The sequence below is a fragment of the Microcaecilia unicolor genome, chromosome 14 (assembly GCF_901765095.1).
Source record: "Microcaecilia unicolor chromosome 14, aMicUni1.1, whole genome shotgun sequence".
Classification (NCBI taxonomy): Eukaryota; Metazoa; Chordata; class Amphibia; order Gymnophiona; family Siphonopidae; genus Microcaecilia; species Microcaecilia unicolor.
Genome location: NC_044044.1, coordinates 39,547,218 through 39,567,128, shown reverse-complemented (window position 1 = coordinate 39,567,128; position 19,911 = coordinate 39,547,218). Strand labels below are relative to the sequence as shown.

The 19,911-nt window shown below is 46.2% G+C and overlaps 2 protein-coding genes across 4 annotated transcripts in view; one reads left to right on the top strand and one right to left on the bottom strand.

Moving 5' to 3' along the window:
• The window catches only part of CLK2 (CDC like kinase 2), an 83,466-nt gene that overhangs the window by 28,814 nt on the left and 34,741 nt on the right, over positions 1-19,911 (bottom strand). Inside the window, exons 1-3 of one of the 3 annotated variants that reach the window (XM_030188214.1) lie at positions 6,841-6,950; positions 4,875-4,984; positions 719-778 (exon numbers count right to left, since the gene is read on the bottom strand). In XM_030188214.1, the coding sequence (XP_030044074.1) occupies positions 719-778; positions 4,875-4,984; positions 6,841-6,874 (204 nt within the window). In that variant the 5' untranslated portion in view covers positions 6,875-6,950. Of the gene's footprint in view, positions 1-718; positions 779-4,874; positions 4,985-6,840; positions 6,951-19,911 lie in introns of those variants that run through there. The other 2 variants (XM_030188215.1, XM_030188216.1) reach the window with 2 other exon arrangements.
• Positions 12,926-19,911, top strand: part of HCN3 (hyperpolarization activated cyclic nucleotide gated potassium channel 3) — a 37,638-nt gene continuing 30,652 nt past the window's right edge. Inside the window, exon 1 of the mRNA XM_030188211.1 lies at positions 12,926-13,092. Coding sequence (XP_030044071.1) covers positions 12,947-13,092 — 146 coding nt within the window. The 5' untranslated portion in view covers positions 12,926-12,946. The remainder of the gene's footprint in view (positions 13,093-19,911) is intronic.

The window sequence follows — 19,911 nt, the reverse complement described above, 5'->3', positions numbered from 1 at the left end:
GTTCGTTCCCTCAGAGTCCCTCCCTCGCGGAAAGAGGAAATTACATCAGAAGGCGGGACTCTGAGGGAACGAACTCAAAGAGAAGGCTGGAGACGGGCAGAGCTCTCAATGATCCGGCCGCGTCGACGGAGGTAATCAGGGGAGCGAGGAGAATCACTGGGTTGCTCAGGAGAGACCTGTGAAGTGACGCATGCGCAGAAGAGCCGTGCTGTTCTGCGCATGCGCGGCACGTCGGTCACAGCTCATTTATATAGCAGGATCGTACCACCTACCTGCCCGATCTTCCTTCCTACTATAACAGAAATAGCTCCTACCTCTGCTTCCTTGCAAAAATCTCATTAACAAAGCTGAAACCTTTTGGTTTCAACAGTACAAGCGCAGAGTGGAAATAAATAACTAAATCCTATCTGCCTCATAGGGACGGATCCCTTACTTCAGCTGAAAGTAAACAGATGGGAGGTGAAGCACTGGAGAATCAGATTGCACAGCAATAACTGAACCTTCGCTAGCTGGAGTTATTCCTGTTTACTTGGCTTTCCTTCGCTCCTTGTGTTCAGTTGAAAGAACGCCAGTACTGGACACATATCGACAGCTGCAAATGCGTTTTGGAAGGCAGAGAGAGAAATCTTATTGTCACCGATGCCCCCCCCTTCCTGCATGTGGTGCTACCCCCAGCTGGCTCTTATAGATCTGGGAGTCATTTGCTAGATCTCGCGACCTGGTACTCCTGCCGCCTGCGGTGCTCCGACAGCTGGTCGATATTCTCCATCCATGAACACTGAAAGGTGAAAGGAGAAGGCAGAGGTTAGTGCTTTCGTTACACACAGTCAATTACTACTACTACTACTACTACTATTTAGCATTTCTATAGCGCTACAAGGCATACGCAGCGCTGTACAAACATAGAAGAAAGACAGTCCCTGCTCAAAGAGCTTACAATCTAATAGACAAAAAATAAATAAAGTAAGCAAATCAAATCAATTAATGTGAATGGAAAGGAAGAGAGGAGGGTAGGTGGAGGCGAGTGGTTACAAGTGGTTACGAGTCAAAAGCAATGTTAAAGAGGTGGGTTTTCAGTCTAGATTTAAAGGTGGCCAAGGATGGGGCAAGACGTAGAGGCTCAGGAAGTTTATTCCAGGCGTAGGGTGCAGCGAGACAGAAGGCGCGAAGTCTGGAGTTGGCAGTAGTGGAGAAGGGAACAGATAAGAAGGATTTATCCATGGAGCGGAGTGCACGGGAAGGGGTGTAGGGAAGGACGAGTGTGGAGAGTGGGGAGCAGCAGAGTGAATACATTTATAGGTTAGTAGAAGAAGTTTGAACAGGACCAATAAACGCAGCAAATCTCAAACATTTCTCTTTGAAAACTGCCTCTGGAAAGGTATGTACCCAAATCCGTGCCCACTATTTTTCCAGAAAATCATACACACGTACTACTGGAAATCCAAAAGGATGCCCCCCACCCCAGGGGAACACCTCCCAGATTTGCACATATGTTTTGGGCAATTTTCAGCAATGCTTTTGAAATTACCCTCACAGACGGCTGAGGGGAGATATGATAGAGGTCTATAAATAATGAGTGGAGTGGAACGGGTAGACGTGAATCGTTTGTTTACTCTTTCCAAAAATACTAGGACTAGGGGGTACGTAATGAAGCTACAACATAGTAAATTTAATACGAATCGGAGAACATTTTTCTTCACTCAACGTGTAATCAAACTCTGGAATTCGTTGCCAGAGAATGTGGTAAAGGCGGTTAGCTTAGCAGGGTTTTAAAAAGGTCTGGACCGCTTCCTAAGGGAAAAGTCCATAGACCATTATTAAATGGACTGGGGAAAATCCACTGCTTATTTCTGGGATAAGCAGTATAAAATGTATTGAGCTTTTCTGGAAATTTGCCAGGTATTTGTGACCTGGATTGGCCACTGTTGGAAACAGGACACTGGGCTCGATGGACCTTTGGTCTGTCCCAGTGTGGCAATACTTATGTACCCTCAGAAAGCCAGCCCAATCCCAGTTTCAGGGACTGAAGCACACAGCACATGGACAACAAATGAAATCTCCGTCCAGTTTGCACTGCTTCTATGAGCTAACTCATTTGGAGCACTTTCCGGAGAAATACACACCATCTGGAGATATTTCTCGCTCTCTGTTTTGCACAGAATACGCTTGTGTGGGCTGGCCCTGTGTTTCTGTACAGAAGCCTAGGAAGAATAGCAGATCCCTGAGCTGCAAAGGTTATGGATACGGCACAGAAGGCATTCCACATTTTTCTGCACTGGGGGGGGGGGGGGGGGGGGAACTGGAGTCCTGTTAGTAGAGAGTAGCTCAAAGGCACGATCAAGTGGCAACTGAGAGCTTCAAGAGGGTCACTCAAAAGTTAATAGAGTTTGAATACAAATTTGTATTAAAAAAAAAAAAAGCATTACTTCATGCCACATCCTCCCAGACAGAAGGATTTTCAGGAACAATCTCGCCTTTCCATGGTAATCAATAGAAATAAAACATGGAAAAGAAACTAAGATGATACCTTTTTTATTGGACATAACTTAGTACATTTCTTGATTAGCTTTCAAAGGTTGCCCTTCTTCCTCAGATCGGAAATAAGCAAATGTTGGTAGTTGACAGTATATATAAGTGAAACATCAGAGCATTTCAGTGACAGTCTAACAGGATGGGGGTGGATAGGTGAGAGACCAGGAACCTAAGACCTTTGAAGTCAGAATGATTAAATATTTTGACACCCACCAGACCGGACTTATTAAAGATCTGGGTTTTCTAGCCCATTATAAACCATAAAGTTGTATTGCTCTGTTTGTCACCTCTCCTGTCTCACCTCTCCACCCCCATCCTGTTAGACTGTCACTGAAAGGCTTTGATGTTCCCATGGATATCTCCCTGTCCCTCATCCACCGGACTCTTCCTGTCTCTCACCTATCCACCCCCTTCCTGTTAGACTGTCACTATAATGCTTTGATGTCTCACTTATATATAACAAAGCTTCCAGACTATGCACTCTTGGGCGGACTCATTCAAGCTAAAACTCAACGCAGAAAAAACTCAATGTCTAGTTCTCACCTCCCAATACAATACAAACAACTACCCTACAATAACCACACCCTACTGCACACTTCCTATCTCAGAAAATCCTAGGAGTCACCATTGACCGAAACCTCACTCTTGACACCCATGCGAAGAATACAACGAAAAAAATGTTCCAATCGATGTGGAAACTCAAAAGAATAAAACCTTTTTTTCCCAAGAAACGTCTTCCGCACCCTAGTACAGTCATTAGTAATAAGCCACTTGGACTACTGTAACGCTCTGTACGCAGGCTGCAAAGAACAGACCATCAAAAAACTCCAGACAGCCCAGAACACCGCAGCCAGACTCATTTTTGGAACACCTAAATACGAAATTGGAAAAGGTACAGCGAAGGGCGACGAAAATGATAGTGGGGATGGGACGACTTTCCTATGAAGAGAGGCTGAGAAGGCTAGGGCTTTTTAGCTTGGAGAAGAGACGGCTGAGGGGAGATATGATAGAAGTGTATAAAATAATGAGTGGAATGGATCGGGTGGATGTGAAGCGACTGTTCACGCTATCCAAAAATACTAGGACTAGAGGGCATGAGTTGAAGCTACAGTGTGGTAAATTTAAAACGAATCGGAGAAAATTTTTCTTCACCCAACGTGTAATTAGACTCTGGAATTCGTTGCCGGAGAACGTGGTACGGGCGGTTAGCTTGACGGAGTTTAAAAAGGGGTTAGATAGATTCCTAAAGGACAAGTCCATAGACCGCTATTAAATGGACTTGGAAAAATTCCGCATTTTTAGGTATAACTTGTCTGGAATGTTTTTACGTTTGGGGAGCGTGCCAGGTGCCCTTGACCTGGATTGGCCACTGTCGGTGACAGGATGCTGGGCTAGATGGACCTTTGGTCTTTCCCAGTATGGCACTACTTATGTACTTATGTACTTATGAAAGTGCAAAACCCTTAAAAGAGAAACTGCACTGGCTCCCGCTCAAGGAACAAATTGAGTTCAAGATCTGCACGACCGTACACAAAATCATTCACGCAGATGCCCCAATCTATATGTTAAACCTAGTGGACCTACCGCCCAGAAACGCCAAAAGATCGGCCTGCAAATTCCTCAACCTGAACTTCCCCAGCTGTAAAGGAATGAAATACAAACAGGCTTATGCTACGACCTTTGCGTACAAAAGCACACAGTTTTGGAACGCTTTACCCATGACCCATCTAACCAGCTTCCGCAAAGCTTTGAAAACACATCTCTTCAACAGAGTCTACAAAAGTCACCCTCAATGAAACAAATCATTCCTTAAACCACCCAAGTACACCAACAAACACCTCTCACATGACCTTACCTAACACCTTTCCATCTGAATTCCTCTTTCACCTCAGCTTATGATTGACTGTTTTTTTTTTTTTTCAAATCATGGAACAACGTTTTCATCTCCATACTCTGTAAGCCACATTGAGCCTGCAAAAAGGTGGGAAGATGTGGGGTACAAATACAATAAATAAATAAATAAAATATATACTGTCATCTACCAAGATTTGCTTATTTCCGATCTGACGAAGAAGGGCAACCTTCGAAAAGCTAATCAAGAAATGTATTAAGTTATGTCCAATAAAAAAGGTATCATCTTATTTTCTTTTCCATGTTTTATTTCTATTGATTACCTTTAAAAGTGGACTAACACGGCTACCACACCTCTCCATGGGAAATGGAAGCATTGTAGATCAGGGAACAGGGAGATGCAGGGGTGACCTGGATCAATCTTGAACCCAGAGGTTCCATGGAGAGTTTGGGGGCATCTTCTTGCAGGGTGGGCAGTAGAAGCTCCTCACCAGCACTTTGGTCACTCGGAACACAGCGGCCTGGTACTCGGTCACCGCCTGCACATTCCTAGAGAGTTGGCATAACTCGGTTTCCAGCTCCTGCACTGCACCCTCCAAGTCTGAAAGATATCAAAGCAGAAACAGGGCTGGTTTTATTTTTATCAACAGACATTTATCTTCTACCAATCCAAAAAAAAAGAACAACCAACAACTGACCATTTGCTTTGTTTTTGTTACATTTGTACCCCGCACTTTCCCACTCATGGCAGGCTCAATGCGGCAATGGAGGGTTATTTGACTTGCCCAGAGTCACAAGGAGCTGCCTGTGCCTGAAGCGGGAATCAAACTCAGTTCCTCAGTTCCCCAGGACCAAAGTCCACCACCCTAACCACTAGGCCACTCCTCCACTGTTGCTACTATTTGAGATTCTACATGGAATGTTGCTATTCCACTAGCAACATTCCATGTAGAAGTCGGCCCTTGCAGATCACCAATGTGGCCGCGCAGGCTTCTGCTTCTGTGAGTCTGACGTCAGACTCACAGAAACAGAAGCCTGCGCAGCCTTCCACATGGAATGTTGCTAGTGGAATAGCAACATTCCATGTAGAATCTCCAATAGTATCTATTTTATTTTTGTTACATTTGTACCCTGCGCTTTCCCACTCATGGCAGGCTCAATGCGGCTTACATGGGGCAATGGAGGGTTAAGTGACTTGCCCAGAGTCACAAGGAGCTGCCTGTGCCTGAAGTGGGAATCAAACTTAGTTCCTCAGTTCCCCAGGACCAAAGTCCACCACCCTAACCACTAGGCCACTCCTCCACTGTTGCTACTATTTGAGATTCTACATGGAATGTTGCTATTCCACTAGCAACATTCCATGTAGAAGTCGGCCCTTGCAGATCACCAATGTGGCCGCGCAGGCTTCTGCTTCTGTGAGTCTGACAGAAACAGAAGCCTGCGCAGCCTTCTACATGGAATGTTGCTAGTGGAATAGCAACATTCCATGTAGAATCTCCAATAGTAGCAACATTCCATGTAGAATCTCCAATAGTAGCAAGATTCCATCTAGAATCTCCAGTAGTAGCAACATTCCATGTAGAATCTCCAATAGCAGCAACATTCCATGTAGAATCTCCAATAGTAGCAACATTCCATCTAGAATCTCCAGTAGTAGCAACATTCCATGTAGAATCTCCAATAGTAGCAACATTCCATGTAGAATCTCCAATAGTAGCAACATTCTATCTAGAATCTCCAGTAGTAGCAACATTCCATGTAGAATCTCCAATAGTATCTATTTTATTTTTGTTACATTTGTACCCTGCGCTTTCACACTCATGGCAGGCTCAATGCGGCTTACATGGGGCAATGGAGGGTTAAGTGACTTGCCCAGAGTCACAAGGAGCTGCCTGTGCCTGAAGTGGGAATCAAACTCAGTTCCTCAGTTCCTCAGGACCAAAGTCCACCACCCTAACCATTAGGCCCCTCTTCTGCAATGAAAACTTGAAATAATACAGCAGAAAAGAAACAGCACAAACTAAACAATGCCCCCAACACGTTTTTTTAAACATCTGAATCAGGGACTAAAATAAATGTATAAACAGAAGCAATCAGATGTCATTAAAACCGCAGGAATTCAATTACTCCCCAGTCCCACCCTCACGTAAGAGGATCCAGGGGAAAGGTCAGGAGTGTCTCCTCCCCTCCCACTATTCACCCCCCCCCCCCCCAGCCTCCTTTCTCTTGCCTTCCCCTCCCCTCAATCCCGGCCAGCCCAACCATTAAGCACAACTAGGCAGCTGCCTAGAGTGGCAGCCAAGGTCACTCTTTAAAAGCAGATGTCAGCTGTGTGTTTTCCAAGAAGTGCACCACGGTCAGCCCGAGAAGCTTCTTGGGACTGGGAACCTGGGGTAGTTATTACGGTTCACCGGGGGGCATCCGATGATCTTGCACCGGGCTCCCCTCCCCACTCACCGGACATCGCCGCCTCCGGGTCCGGAGAATCCATCGGTACAGCTGTGTTCTTGGTTCAGGTGTCGGTATCTGTCCGTTTCCCGCGCTCCTGCCTTCAAAGCTCCGGGGCGCGCCACAGCTGGTGGGCGGAGTACATTCGAGGGGAGGAGCCGAGCGGAGGCCCCGCCCTCACTCCCTGACAGTTCTTTTGTTAGGGCTCTAAGCAGCGGTTAACCCCTTGTGATCTGGTTGCAGTGTTGCCACTGTCGGTCCTGTGTATCCTCAAGCAGCCCCTGTGGCCAGATACTCTTCTCTTTAGGTCTTTCACTTCTCTTTGGCCAGAAGTGGGTCTACGTGGAGTTATTAAAATCCTTGCATGTGTACATCCATTTGCCACTTGCTTTTTTTTTTCCTTGTTTGCTGGTTCAGTTTTCTGTTATTTTGCAGGTTCTGTTGCTTCTTTTTCTCCGGGTGTTGGTGTCTTTTGCTTGTTCCTTCTGTTCCTCAGATTGCTGTCCTGGTTGGGTAATACAAATTGCTTGGGGTCATAGGAGCCAACTTTTCAAAATTATTGGGGGTGCTAAGCCCAATGGAAATGACCCCTCCCTGGACACATACAAGGAATTTTCTCAATATTGGGGGTGCTCAAGCACCCACAGAGTCGGCTCCAATGCTTGGGGTTATGTCCAAATGGTCAGGGCCAGTTTTAGCAAGTGTGGGGCCCTATGCAGAGCAATCTGATGGGGCCCCATCCTGGCCCCGCCCCCACCATAGCTCCAGGGTCGGCCACCCCTCCCCCACCCTAGCTCCAGGGTCGGCCACCCCTCCCTCCGAGCTCCCGGGCCATCCTCAGGGCTCCCCAGCTCCCTCCCTCCCTCCCTTCCAAGGCCTCCCGGCCTCCCTCCCAGCTCCAAGGCCGGTCTCTCTCTCTCCCTCCCTCACTCCCACCAGCTCCCTCTCAGCTCCAAGGCCCCCCTCCCACCCAGCTCCAAGGCCGGCCGGCCGGCCGGCCTCTCTCTCTCCCTCTCTCCTACCCACCAGCTCCAAGGCCCCCCTCCCTCTCCACTCCAAGGCCTGTCTCTCTCTCTCTCCCTCCCACCCACCAGCTCCAAGGCCCCCCACCCAGCTCCAAGGCCCCCCTCCCTCTGAATGTTAAAAGTTACCTTATCGTCGATGTCGGGTTACAGCGGCCGGAAGGTAGCAGCAGCAGTGAAAAGCGTGCGAGCTGCTGGGCAGCGCTTCAGGAGACTTCCTTTCCCTCGCTCAGCTCTGGTCCCACCCTCACTACATTTTATGCTGCTTATCCCAGAAATAAGCAATGGATTTCCCCATTTTAATAACGGTCTATAGCCTTTTCCTTTAGGAAGCTGTCCAAACCTTTTTTAAACTCTGCTAAGCTAACCGCCTTTACCACATTCTCTGGCAACGAATTCCAGATTTTAATTACACGTTGAGTGAAGAAACATTTTCTCCGATTCGTTTTAAATTTACTACATTGTAGCTTCATCGCATGCCCCCTAGTCCTAGTATTTTTGGAAAGGGTGAACAGCCTCTTCACATCAACCCGTTCAACTCCACTCATTATTTTATAGACCTCTATCATAGCTCCCCCTCAGCCGCCTTTTCTCCAAATTGAAGAGCCCTAGCCGCTTCAGCCTTTTCTCATATGGAAGTCACCCCATCCCCTTTATCATTTTTGTCACCCTTCTCTGTACCTTTTCTAATTCCACTATATCTTTTTTGAGATGCGGCGTGAACAGATGACAAACCAGGATGCCAGGAGATTTATTTCCAGATTAAAACTTTTTTCATGCAGGAAGGTAATGAAGGCAAGTCCTTTAACTACTGGAGAGACCTGTGCCGATTTTGTTCCGCTGAAGTCAATTAAAAGAGCTCATCAAGGCACGCTCAATCGATACCTCCAACGTTAATGCTATTTTGAATGAGCAACTTTTCTTTTCATTTATTCAACTTTAAGGTTACGGAATAAACGTTTTCTTTTCCTTTATTTCAACTTTTGTGTTACAGAACAATTGTAAAATTTTAAATTATATTGTACTGTTTTTTTCTTCCACTTTTGTGTTTAACAATAAAAAAACATGTTTTGACTTTTATCTGTCACTTGTACTGTCTCATTTTTTTTTTTTTGAAAGGTACCATGTCAACTGTATTTTTTCGGGGCAGCCACTTAATTAGGGCAATGTACTGTAGTCCCGATTAACTGGAATGCACTGTGGAGAACAGGACATGGAGCACAAAAGATTAAAGTTATAAAAGTTATTTGTGCAGGACGGAGAGGGTTATAGACGAGAAACATGAAGGTAAAAAAGTCGAGAATGACGCTGGAATCTAGGGGTACAGTGAACCAGGTGGACCGTACAGCTTAGTCACAATAAAAATAGGTTTAAAACACCAGCACAGAGACCAAACCAGTAGCTGAAAGCAGAGTGTGGCCACTGCAAATTGACCATTGGCTTCCATTCTGTTCCATGTTTATTTTATTTATTAAGATTTATTAACCACCTTTATGAAGAGAGTCACCCAAGGTGGTGTGTACAGCAGCTACAGCTTAACATAAAACTTACAATTTTGTTAACAGCACAACAATAGTAAAAATGACCAAATATAAACATAAAGAAAATAAGAGGTAAACTTGGAAATATAATGTCAGTACAATACAAACAAAACTTTTTATTGGGAATATCCTTTTACACAATAAGGGGGTCTTTTACAAAGCTGCAATAGTGATTACTGCATGCTGAACTCTGGAATTCATTGCCAGAGAATGTGGTTAAAGTAGTCAGCTTAGCAGGGTTTAAAAAAGGTTTGGCTAACTTCCTAAAAGTCCATAAGCCATTATTAAGATGGACTTGGGGAAAATGCACTGCTTATTTCTGGGATAAGCAGCATAAAATGTATTGTACTGTTTGGGGATCTTGCTAGGTACTTGTAACCTGGATTGGCCACTGTTGGAAACAGGTTTCTGGGCTTGATGGACCTTCGGTCTGTCCCAGTATGACAACGCTTATGACAAGCAGGCCCAAAGTGTTTTACTTTATTTATATATTAATTTAAAATATTTATGGTTCTCAGAATTTGCTTGCCTTTGCTGCATGGGATAGGTGAGGTAATTCCATCATAGCACTGTAGTCCTCAATAGAAAATATAACAACTCAGAAAAAAATATATAAAGTACTTATTTTGAATGGAGAAAAAAATACTGATACAATTAAAGTATAATCTTCTACTTACTCCAGTTAGAACAATGGGTGCTTGAATAGTTCTCATGAAACCTTCACTCACTCTAAATAACTCTGCTCCAATGCAGGATACATAATACTACTACTTAACATTTCTAGAGCACAACTAGGGTTACGCAGCGCTGTACAGATTAATAAAAAAGGACAGTCCCTGCTCCAAGGAGCTTACAATCTAATGGGCGAAATGTCAAGTTGGGGCAGTCCAGATTTCCTGAATAGAATGGTGGTTAGGTGCCGAAGACGAGAACTTCGAGAACTGAGCGGGACTATTTAAGTGAAAAGATGGAGCGATACTAGAGAAGATTTGGATTTTACATGTTGGGGATTTTTTTCCAGGAGCTGGGATGCTGTCACACACTTTCTACCCATCTTTTGCTAAGGGACAAAGGGAAAGGGATTTGATATACTGCCTTTCTGTGGTTTTTGCAACTACATTCAAAGTGGTTTACATAGTATATACAGGTACTTATTTTGTACCAGGGGCAATGGAGGGTTAAGTGACTTGTCCAGAGTCACAAGGAGCTGCAGTGGGAATCGAACTAGGATCAAAGTCCACTAACCACTAGGCTACTCCTCCTTCCTCTTTGGAATTCCGGAATGTTGCTACTCTTTGAGATTCTGCATGGAATCTTGTCATTCTTTAGGATTCCAGAATCTTGCTGTTCTTTAGGGTTCTACATGGAATCTTGTCACTTTAGGATTCTAGAATCTTGCTATTCTTTGGGGTTCTTTCTACATGGAATCTTGTCACTCTTTAGGATTCTGGAATCTTGCTATTCTTTGGGGTTCTACATGGAATCTTGTCACTCTTTAGGATTCCAGAATCTTGCTGTTCTTTGGGGTTCTACATGGAATCTTGTCACTCTTTAGGGTTCTACATGGAATCTTGTCACTTTAGGATTCTAGAATCTTGCTATTCTTTGGGGTTCTTTCTACATGGAATCTTGTCACTCTTTAGGATTCTAGATTCTTGCTATTCTTTGGGGTTCTACATGGAATCTTGTCACTCTTTAGGATTCTGGAATCTTGCTATTCTTTGGGGTTCTACATGGAATCTTGTCACTCTTTAGGATTCTAAAAGCTTGCTATTCTTTGGGGTTCTTTCTACATGGAATCTTGTCACTCTTTAGGATTCTGGAATCTTACTATTCTTTGGGGTTCTACATGGAATCTTGTCACTCTTTAGGATTCTGCATGGAATCTTGTTAATGGGACTTGATATTCTACCTTTCTGTGGTTTTTGCAACTACATTCAATGCAGTACACATAGGATATAGAGGTACTTAATTGTACCTGGGGCAATGGAGGGCTAAGTGATTTGCCCAGTGGGAATCAAACTCAGTTCCCCAGGATCAAAGTCCACTGCACTAACCACTAAGCTACTCCTCATAAGCTTTTGGGCTTTTCCTATAGCCGGCCTTGTTGGCATTAACTGCCACGATGCTGCTGGAGTCTAGAACAATTGCCAACCTTTATTTATTCCAATAAACTGCTTCTAGGGGCAGGTTATAGTTGGTCAGTTTGGGGGCCTCTCCTGGGTCTCTCTTTGTTACCTGTTGTGGTGTTAATTCTGCCTGTCTTGATGGAGAGAGGACACATGCTTGGCCCTTGCCAAGGCTCTTCCAGTTTTGGACTCTTCCGAATGTGGTTTCCAGTTCTTTCTTCTTTCTTCCAGCCATACCATCATTTTCTTAACATCTGGCCTTTCCGCATCTGTACTAGGCTCTACCAGTCCGATCTTGTTCATTCTTTTTCCAGAACCTATGGTGCTTAATCTACATTTACACTGTACCTGAATCCCCTCCCCCCTGCAAGTGACCTTCTTTTTATTTTATGGGGGGGGGGGGGAGCTATTTGGAAGATTTTATTCTGTGTAAAACGTTTGCCAGTAAAAATGAGGCCATCCATAAAAATCTATCTGCCAAATGCTGTTTTCAGAGTTGGCAGCTCTAACACTGGGGTGGGGGTGACCCTCTCTGTGCCCATCACTAGAGCCCAGCACGGGGCGTGCAGGTGGACTCCGAGGTGGTGCCCCTGCACGCCCCCCTGCCAGCCTCTGGAGGGCAGCAGTGCTGCCAACCTGCCTGCCGTCGCCGCCACCGAGATCGAGCAGTGCTGCTCGCTGCCTCTTCCTCTCCTTCCCCTCCGGAGCCCGCCGCCGCTCCCTGTAACCCGGGCTGGAGTGGAGGGGGTGCGTGCACCAGGCTCGGGCAGGGCTGTCACGGCTGGGGGCAGCTCCGACAGGCTTGTGCACCTCAGCCCAGCCCTGGGAGCCAAGGTGAACCTGCAGCCCAAGGCTGCCCCCCTCTCACCTCGCCCCGATGTGATTCCCGCAGCACTGCCCTCCCTCCCTCCCCACGATCAGCCTCTCCTCCTACCCTAGCCGGGGCTGGGATGCGATTCAGGGCCAGTGAATTGAGGAGCATGGCACCATGGATGATGAGGAAGATCTACGGGCAAGGACATTTGAAGGAAAAATGATGCCATCCCGAGCAGGTGCTTTCCTGTGAACCCCCTAACAAGAGACGAGGTGGGGGCAGCAGAGGCGCAGGATGGAGCCCGAGGCTGCCAAGGATCGCAAGCCCAGCTTCTCCAGGGATGCCCGCAGGTTAAAGGGCAGCCTGCCGTCCTTGGCCAAGAGGAGCTCCCAGGACAGCGAGCTGGAGGAGAAGCAGCTGATGGTGGATGGCGAGGCCACCTTGCCCGGGGAGGACGTGGCCACCATGGCCAGCGACAGGAGCTCAGCGTCCGGCCCCAAGGAGCCCGGCTCCCCCGCCCAGGCCTCCCAACAGAAAGCCGTGGGCTTCACCAAGGCGGACACGGTGGAGCAGGACATGGACGAGCTGCAGTCCATCCAGGCCACCTTCATGCAGAGGCAGTTCGGAGCCCTGCTGCAGCCGGCCGTCAACAAGTTTTCCCTGCGGATGTTTGGTAGCCACAAGGCTGTGCAGATCGAGCAGCAAAGGGTTAAATCGGCCGGCTTCTGGATCATCCACCCCTACAGTGATTTCAGGTAAGAGTCGGGGCTTTGCCCCCTCCACTTCTACAGGAGGTTCCCCAGGGCTTTATTGTTCCACTGGTGATTATTGGTGGCCCGAGAAGAGACAGAAGTGAGCCCAGGTAATGGAGAGGGGGGGGGGGGGATGCGGTTAATCATGACAATTCTCACCTGGTGAAACCCCTTTCCCACCGCTCTCCTCCCCCTCCAAAGAGAAAGCAACTGGTGCTGAAATGAAATGTTGGAAAGCAATGTGAGGGAACGGCCTCCACTTTGATGTTCCTGTTTTTTGTAGGTCAAATCATAAAAATGGAGGCTTTGCAGCGTGAAAGTGTGGCTCATCCCAGTAGCCCATGCCAGAAACTAGATCCGTCTTTGTCTTAGGCGAGGGACGGGAGAACCCAAACCCCTGTGTCTCATCTTTTGATTGAGCAGAAGGCGGATGGTCCTATCCTGCCCCCGGGGGGGGGGGGGGTTAACACTTCTTGGTTGCCCTCAGGAGCCAACTTTTCAAAATTATTGAGGGTGCTAAGACCAATGGAAATGACTTCTCCCTGCACACATACAAGGAAGTTTTCTCAATATTGGGGTGCTCAAGCACCCACAGAGTCGGCTCCTCAGTGCCTGAGTGAGCTGGGAGGGAACCCCTTTAACACATCTGGACCACAGTAGCCCCACTGGGGAGGGATTGAAAGGTCTGCAGCAGCTGTCCAAGGTGCTGAAATAGTTTATAGTTACTTGCTGGTCAGCCACCCAACTTAAAACACAAGCTAACTAGAAGTAAGCTCCCAACATAGACTCAAAAAGAAGAGAATGGCACACATTCTTGCAATATATCCAGCTGCAAACTATGCCAAAACATCTCACAAGACCCCCACAGTCATTCACAAAAGAAAAATATTCAACATTAAGGAATCTTTCACGTGCTCATCTTCCAATGTGGTATATATCATTCAGTGTAAAAAATGCAACCAAGGCTGCTACATTGGAGAAACAAGTCAGATGCTAAAGAAGGGATTTAATTTACATAGACAACATATGAAAAATGCTAGTACCAATAAAGATGTCACGCCTGTGGGGCAGCACTTTACAAAACAAGAACACTGTACCAGTGATTGCATGGTAAGAATCCTGAAAGGGAACTTCAAAGGTCTTAGGTTCCTGTATTGTTTTAAAGTCAGAATGATTAAATATTTTGGCACCCACCAGACAAGACTTAAGTACATAAGTAATGCCACACTGGGAAAAGACCAAAGGTCCATCGAGCCCAGCATCCTGGCGAGCTTCCCAAACCTACAAACATTCTATACATGTTATTCCCGGAAGTAGTGGTTTATGGACTTGTCCTTTAGGAAACCGTCTAACCCCCTTTTAAACTCTGCCAAGCTAACTGCCTGGCATAGTTTAAAAGGGGGTTAACAAAGACCTGGGTTTTCTAGCCCATTATAAACCATAAAATTGTAGTGCTTTGTCACCCTGTTATCTGCATGCATAGCTCCCTGCCCCTCATCCACCTGACTCTCCCTGTCTCTCACCTAACCCACCCCCATCCTGTTAGACTGTCACTGAAATGCTTTGATGTTTCACTTATATATACTGTCATCTACCAACCAACATTTGCTTATTTCCGATCTGACGAAGAAGGGCTACCTTCGAAAGCTAATCAAGAAATGTATTATGTCCAATAAAAAAGGCATTATCTTATTTTCTTTTCCATGTTTTATTTTGTTTCATTTCTATTAGTTACTTGCTAAAATGCTCCAACTAACCAAGCGCAGTGGTACATACTACAAAAAAAGAAATCAGAAAAGAACTCCCAATTAACATAGGAAAGCAATATAATCACACAATAGATTAAAGTAGAGAAAACTAAAGGAGGAAAAGACTAAGGGGGAGGGGAAATGAAATTCTTCAAACACTGGAAGGAAGGGTTGGCTGGTGGCCCATATCAATGTGTCACTCCAAAAGCCTGTTTGAAAAGCCACATCTTTAAGTCATTTTAAAATTCTTGAAAAGGAAGGTTGCTTTGAAGAGGGAGATTGTTCCAAAGATAAGGTGAAAGGAAGAAAAGAAGCACTAGGTCTGGTTGGCTCAAGATGAGCATACTTAGGACTCAGAAGAACAAGGCGATGATCATTTATGGAGTGAAGGACTCTAACGGGTGAGTAAGAAATTGTGAGAGAAGAAAGATAATCAGGAGAGCCTAATCGGAATGTCTTAAATGTTAATGTCGCTGCTTTGTAGATGATGCACTGTTGACCTGGTAGCCAATGGTGTTGTTTTACCAGAAATGTTGTATGATCAAAATGGCAGGCATGATATAACAGTCAGATAGCTGTGTTCTGAAGGGTGTGTAGTTTCTTTAATGCATATGGGGTAGACCTGCATAGATGTAGTTGTCAGGAAGTGAAGAACGAGAGAATGAGTGTTTGGAATTGATTACAATCAAAAACGTGATGGATCACCTGTAATTGACAAAAAAAAAGAGGAAACTTACTTTGCACAGATGTGAGATTTGGGGCCAAAAAAGATAGGATTATACCTAGATAACAGAGACTGGTCTCCAAAAAGCTGAACAGAAGATGGGGGTGATAATGCACCTAAGAACCAACAAGCAACGGTCTTATTGATATTAAGTTGATGGTCCTTCAGCTGAGTAGCAACGTTCCCGCCCGTAAGCTCCGTTCACAGGATAAATCCCTCCTCTCAGTACCCTTCTCCACCACCGCCAACTCCAGGCTCCGCTCATTCTGCCTCGCCTCACCCTATGCTTGGAACAACCTTCCTGAGCCCTTACGCCAAGCCCCCTCCCTGCCCGTCTTCAAGTCTTTGCTTAAAGCCCACCTCTTCAATGCTGCGTTCGGCACCTAACCCTTACCGTTCGGTGAATCCAGACTGCCCCTATCGGACCGACCGTGCACTTGTCTATTAGATTGTAAGCTCTTTGAGCAGGGACTGTTTCTCTTTGTTAAATTGTACAGCGCTGCGTAACCCTAGTAGCGCTCTAGAAATGTTAAGTAGTAGTAGTAAGTGGGATAGCATTGGTGTAAAAGTAGATTGAAATACCAAAAGCTTGGATAAGGGCAGCAAGGGGGGGCTCGGGAATAAATTAAAAAGGAGATGGTGTAGTGCAATTCCCTTTCCTCAGAAATGGTGTCAGAGGTTCTGACCTGAAAAGAGCGATGGGATAGAAACGAGGTAAACCAAGACAGAACCTTACCAGAGATACCCAAGGAAGACAGGTGGGAACGAAGAAGGGAGCAGTTAACAAGTTCGAAGGTTGCAGTTAGATCTAAGGAAATGGCTAAGAGAATTCTGTGGGGTTCAAAATGGGAAATGAGTTTGCTAAGAAGGGCCATCATAACTGTTTCTGTACTGATGTGCTTTCTAAATCCTGATTGGCAAGGGTGGAGAGCCAGAACCTTCTCAGAAAAGGAGGTGAGCTGATTGAACACTATTTTGACCAAATTCTTAGACATATGTCTGTAGTGTGGTCCAAGGCTGCCGAGAGACTGGGCCAGGCCCACCTGCCCCCCTCCGTCCACCACTGGGCCGAGTCCCCCTGAATACAAATTATAGCGCCTCACCTTGACCTCGGTCCGTGTGAAAGAAGCGCAGCAGCGGCAGTCTGCAGATCGCCTCCCTTCGGGCCTTCCTTCCCTGTGTCCTGCCCTCATGCAAGCTACGTCAGACGAGGGTGGGACACAGGGAGGGAAGGCCCGAAGGGAGGCGATCTGCAGACTGCTGCTGCTGCATTTCTTTCACACAGAGCGAGGTCGAGGTGAGGCGCTATAATTTTAATTCAGGGGGACCTGGCCCGGTGGTGGACAGAGGGGGGCGGGTGGAGGGGACTGTGGTGCCGGGCCCCCCTTGGAGGCCCAGGGAATTTTGTCCCCCCTGCCCCTCCCCTCGGCGGCCCTGGTGCAGCCCACCATGCCCTGGGCAGAGTAGGAGTGACATAAACCCGCCAGGTTTGAAACACTTGTCAATCTACGGTAGACTTCATGTCTGCTTCGAGGTAAAGTCTATTGCAACCATAAAACAACTGAGGTAGCTGAAATTGGTAGGGAGGAGATGCTGGAGTTGGCCTCTGATGCAGGTAGCCCTTACTTGCAAGAAAGGGGGCTTGTCTGGGTTACCAGAGACATTTCTCTTTTACCGACGTGTGAAGTCAAGATTTAATCCTAGGAATGCCAGCTTCTGCGGTACAGAATGGGCCTGGGGAACAGATGCCAGCTTGGTTCTTCCTGCAGAAACTCCCCTGGCACCTATTGGATCTGGGATCTCATTGGAGTAACTTGAGCCAAGAAGAGAGGGAAATGGCATGGTACAAGATTGTCTGAAAATGCGGATTCCACTTAATGTGGGGTAATTCAAATATTGTCATCTATAATCATCTCGGGTTTCTATTCACTCTTCTAAACTGCTCAGTGTTGCTTTCATGGTCAGCAAGGAATATGTCCTGTATGATTAAAATATTTGATATAAACACACTAAAATCAAATACACATATTAAGGGTAAAAATCACAGTAACTGTCAATGAGTTTGAGAAGAAATTCAAAATATTACACAAGCACAGAAATTAGATCAGCAGTTGGTGATTAGCCAAACTCAAAGCAAATTGTTTCTGGTCATCTTACTTATACTCAGTCAGTTTTATTGCATTGTATTTTTTTGTTGTTATACTTGTACCCCGCACTTTCCCACTCATGGCAGGCTCAATGCGGCTTACATGGGGCAATGGAGGGTTAAGTGACTTGCCCAGAGTCACAAGGAGCTGCCTGTGCCTGAAGTGGGAATCGAACTCAGTTCCTCAGTTCCCCAGGACCAAAGTCCACCACCCTAACCACTAGGCCACTCCTCCACTGTTGCTACTATTTGAGATTCTACATGGAATGTTCCTATTCCACCAGCAACATTCCATGTAGAAGTCGGCCCTTGCAGATCACCAATGTGGCCGCGCAGGCTTCTGCTTCTGTGAGTCTGACATCCTGCACGTACGGACATCAGACTCACAGAAACAGAAGCCTGCGCAGCCTTCTACGTGGAATGTTGCTAGTGGAATAGCAACATTCCATGTAGAATCTCCAATAGTAGCAACATTCCATGTAGAATCTCCACTAGCCGCAACATTCCATGTAGAATCTCCAATAGTAGCAACATTCCATGTAGAATCTCCAATAGTATCTATTTTATTTTTGTTACATTTGTACCCTGCGCTTTCCCACTCATGGCAGGCTCAATGCGGCTTACATGGGGCAATGGAGGGTTAAGTGACTTGCCCAGAGTCACAAGCAGCTGCCTGTGCCTGAAGTGGGAATCGAACTCAGTTCCCCAGGACCAAAGTCCACCACCCTAACCACTAGGCCACTCCTACAAATAGGATTGATTTTGGAGAGAGCAGACAATCGAACAGAAGTAAACAAAATGATCTATTGACATTTCTCTGCCACTTCCCACTTTGCAGGAGCCCATTAGAAAATAGCCTTGATTACCGATCATTTCACTGTGGAGGGATGTACTGTGAGGTATCTCCAGTCATAGGAGCCGACTCTGTGGGTGCTTGAGCACCCCCAATATTCAGAAAATCCCTTGTATGTGTCCAGGGAAGGGTTACTTCCACTGGGCTTAGCACCCCCAATAATTTTGAAAAGTTGGCTCCCACGTCTCCAGTCACTGTGTCTGCGATTTCCTCCAGAGGCAAATTAAATTTCACGCCACCCATCTGCAGGGGATAGATTTGCGGCTGCTCCATTGTCTTGCCACATGGCTAGTTGTAATGATAGTTGTAGCCATCATTCAAAACATAGTAACATAGTAGATGACGGCAGAAAAAGACCTGCACGGTCCATCCAGTCTGCCCAAGAAGATAAATTCATATGTGCTACTTTTTTATTTGTACTGTCCTCTTCAGGGCACAGACCGTATAAGTCTGGCCAGCCCTATCCCCGCCTCCCAACCGCCAACCCCGCCTCCCAACCACCAGCCCCGGCACAGACCGTATAAGTCTGCCCAGCACTATCCCTGCCTCCCACCACCGGCTCTGGCACAGACCGTATAAGTCTGGCCAGCCCTATCCCCGCCTCCCAACCACCAGCCCCGGCACAGACCGTATAAGTCTGCCCAGCACTAGTCCCGCCTCCCAACCACCAGCCCCAGCACAGACCGTATATGTCTGCCCAGCACTAGCCCCGCCTCCCAACCACCAGCTCTGCCACCCATTCTAGGCTAAGCTCCTGAGGATCCATTCCTTCTGAATAGGATTCCTTTATGTTTATCCCATGCATGTTTGAATTCCGTTACCGTTTTCATCTCCACCACCTCTCGCAGGAGGGCATTCCAAGCATCCACCACCCTTTCTGTGAAAAAATACTTCCTGACATTTTTCTTGAGTCTGCCCCCCTTCAATCTCATTTCATGCCCTCTCGTTCTACCGCCTTCCCATTTCCGGAAAAGGTTCGTTTGCGGACACAAAAAAAAAAAAAGGTTCGTTTGTTACCACAGTTTACAGTGATATGATTTGCAATTCCAAGAAGAATTCATCATTGTTAAAAATGATTACAAATTAAACAAAAACAAAACATAAAATAAAAACCAAAGCAAACACCAGCAACAGAAAATACAAAAGTTTAAAAAAATATTGGAGAAAAAAAAAAAAAAAAGGTCCAAATTCTTGAGAAAATAGCTGAGATTTTTAGTCCCTTCCTAAAATGGAGATCTGGCAGCTAAACTCTAGGGCTTTTCAGCCCTGCTGCTCAACCCATTTAAAGGCTGAAAAGGAGGTGACAGTGTTTGAAGAGCTTCTCTGAGATATAAATATAAATACGGCAACT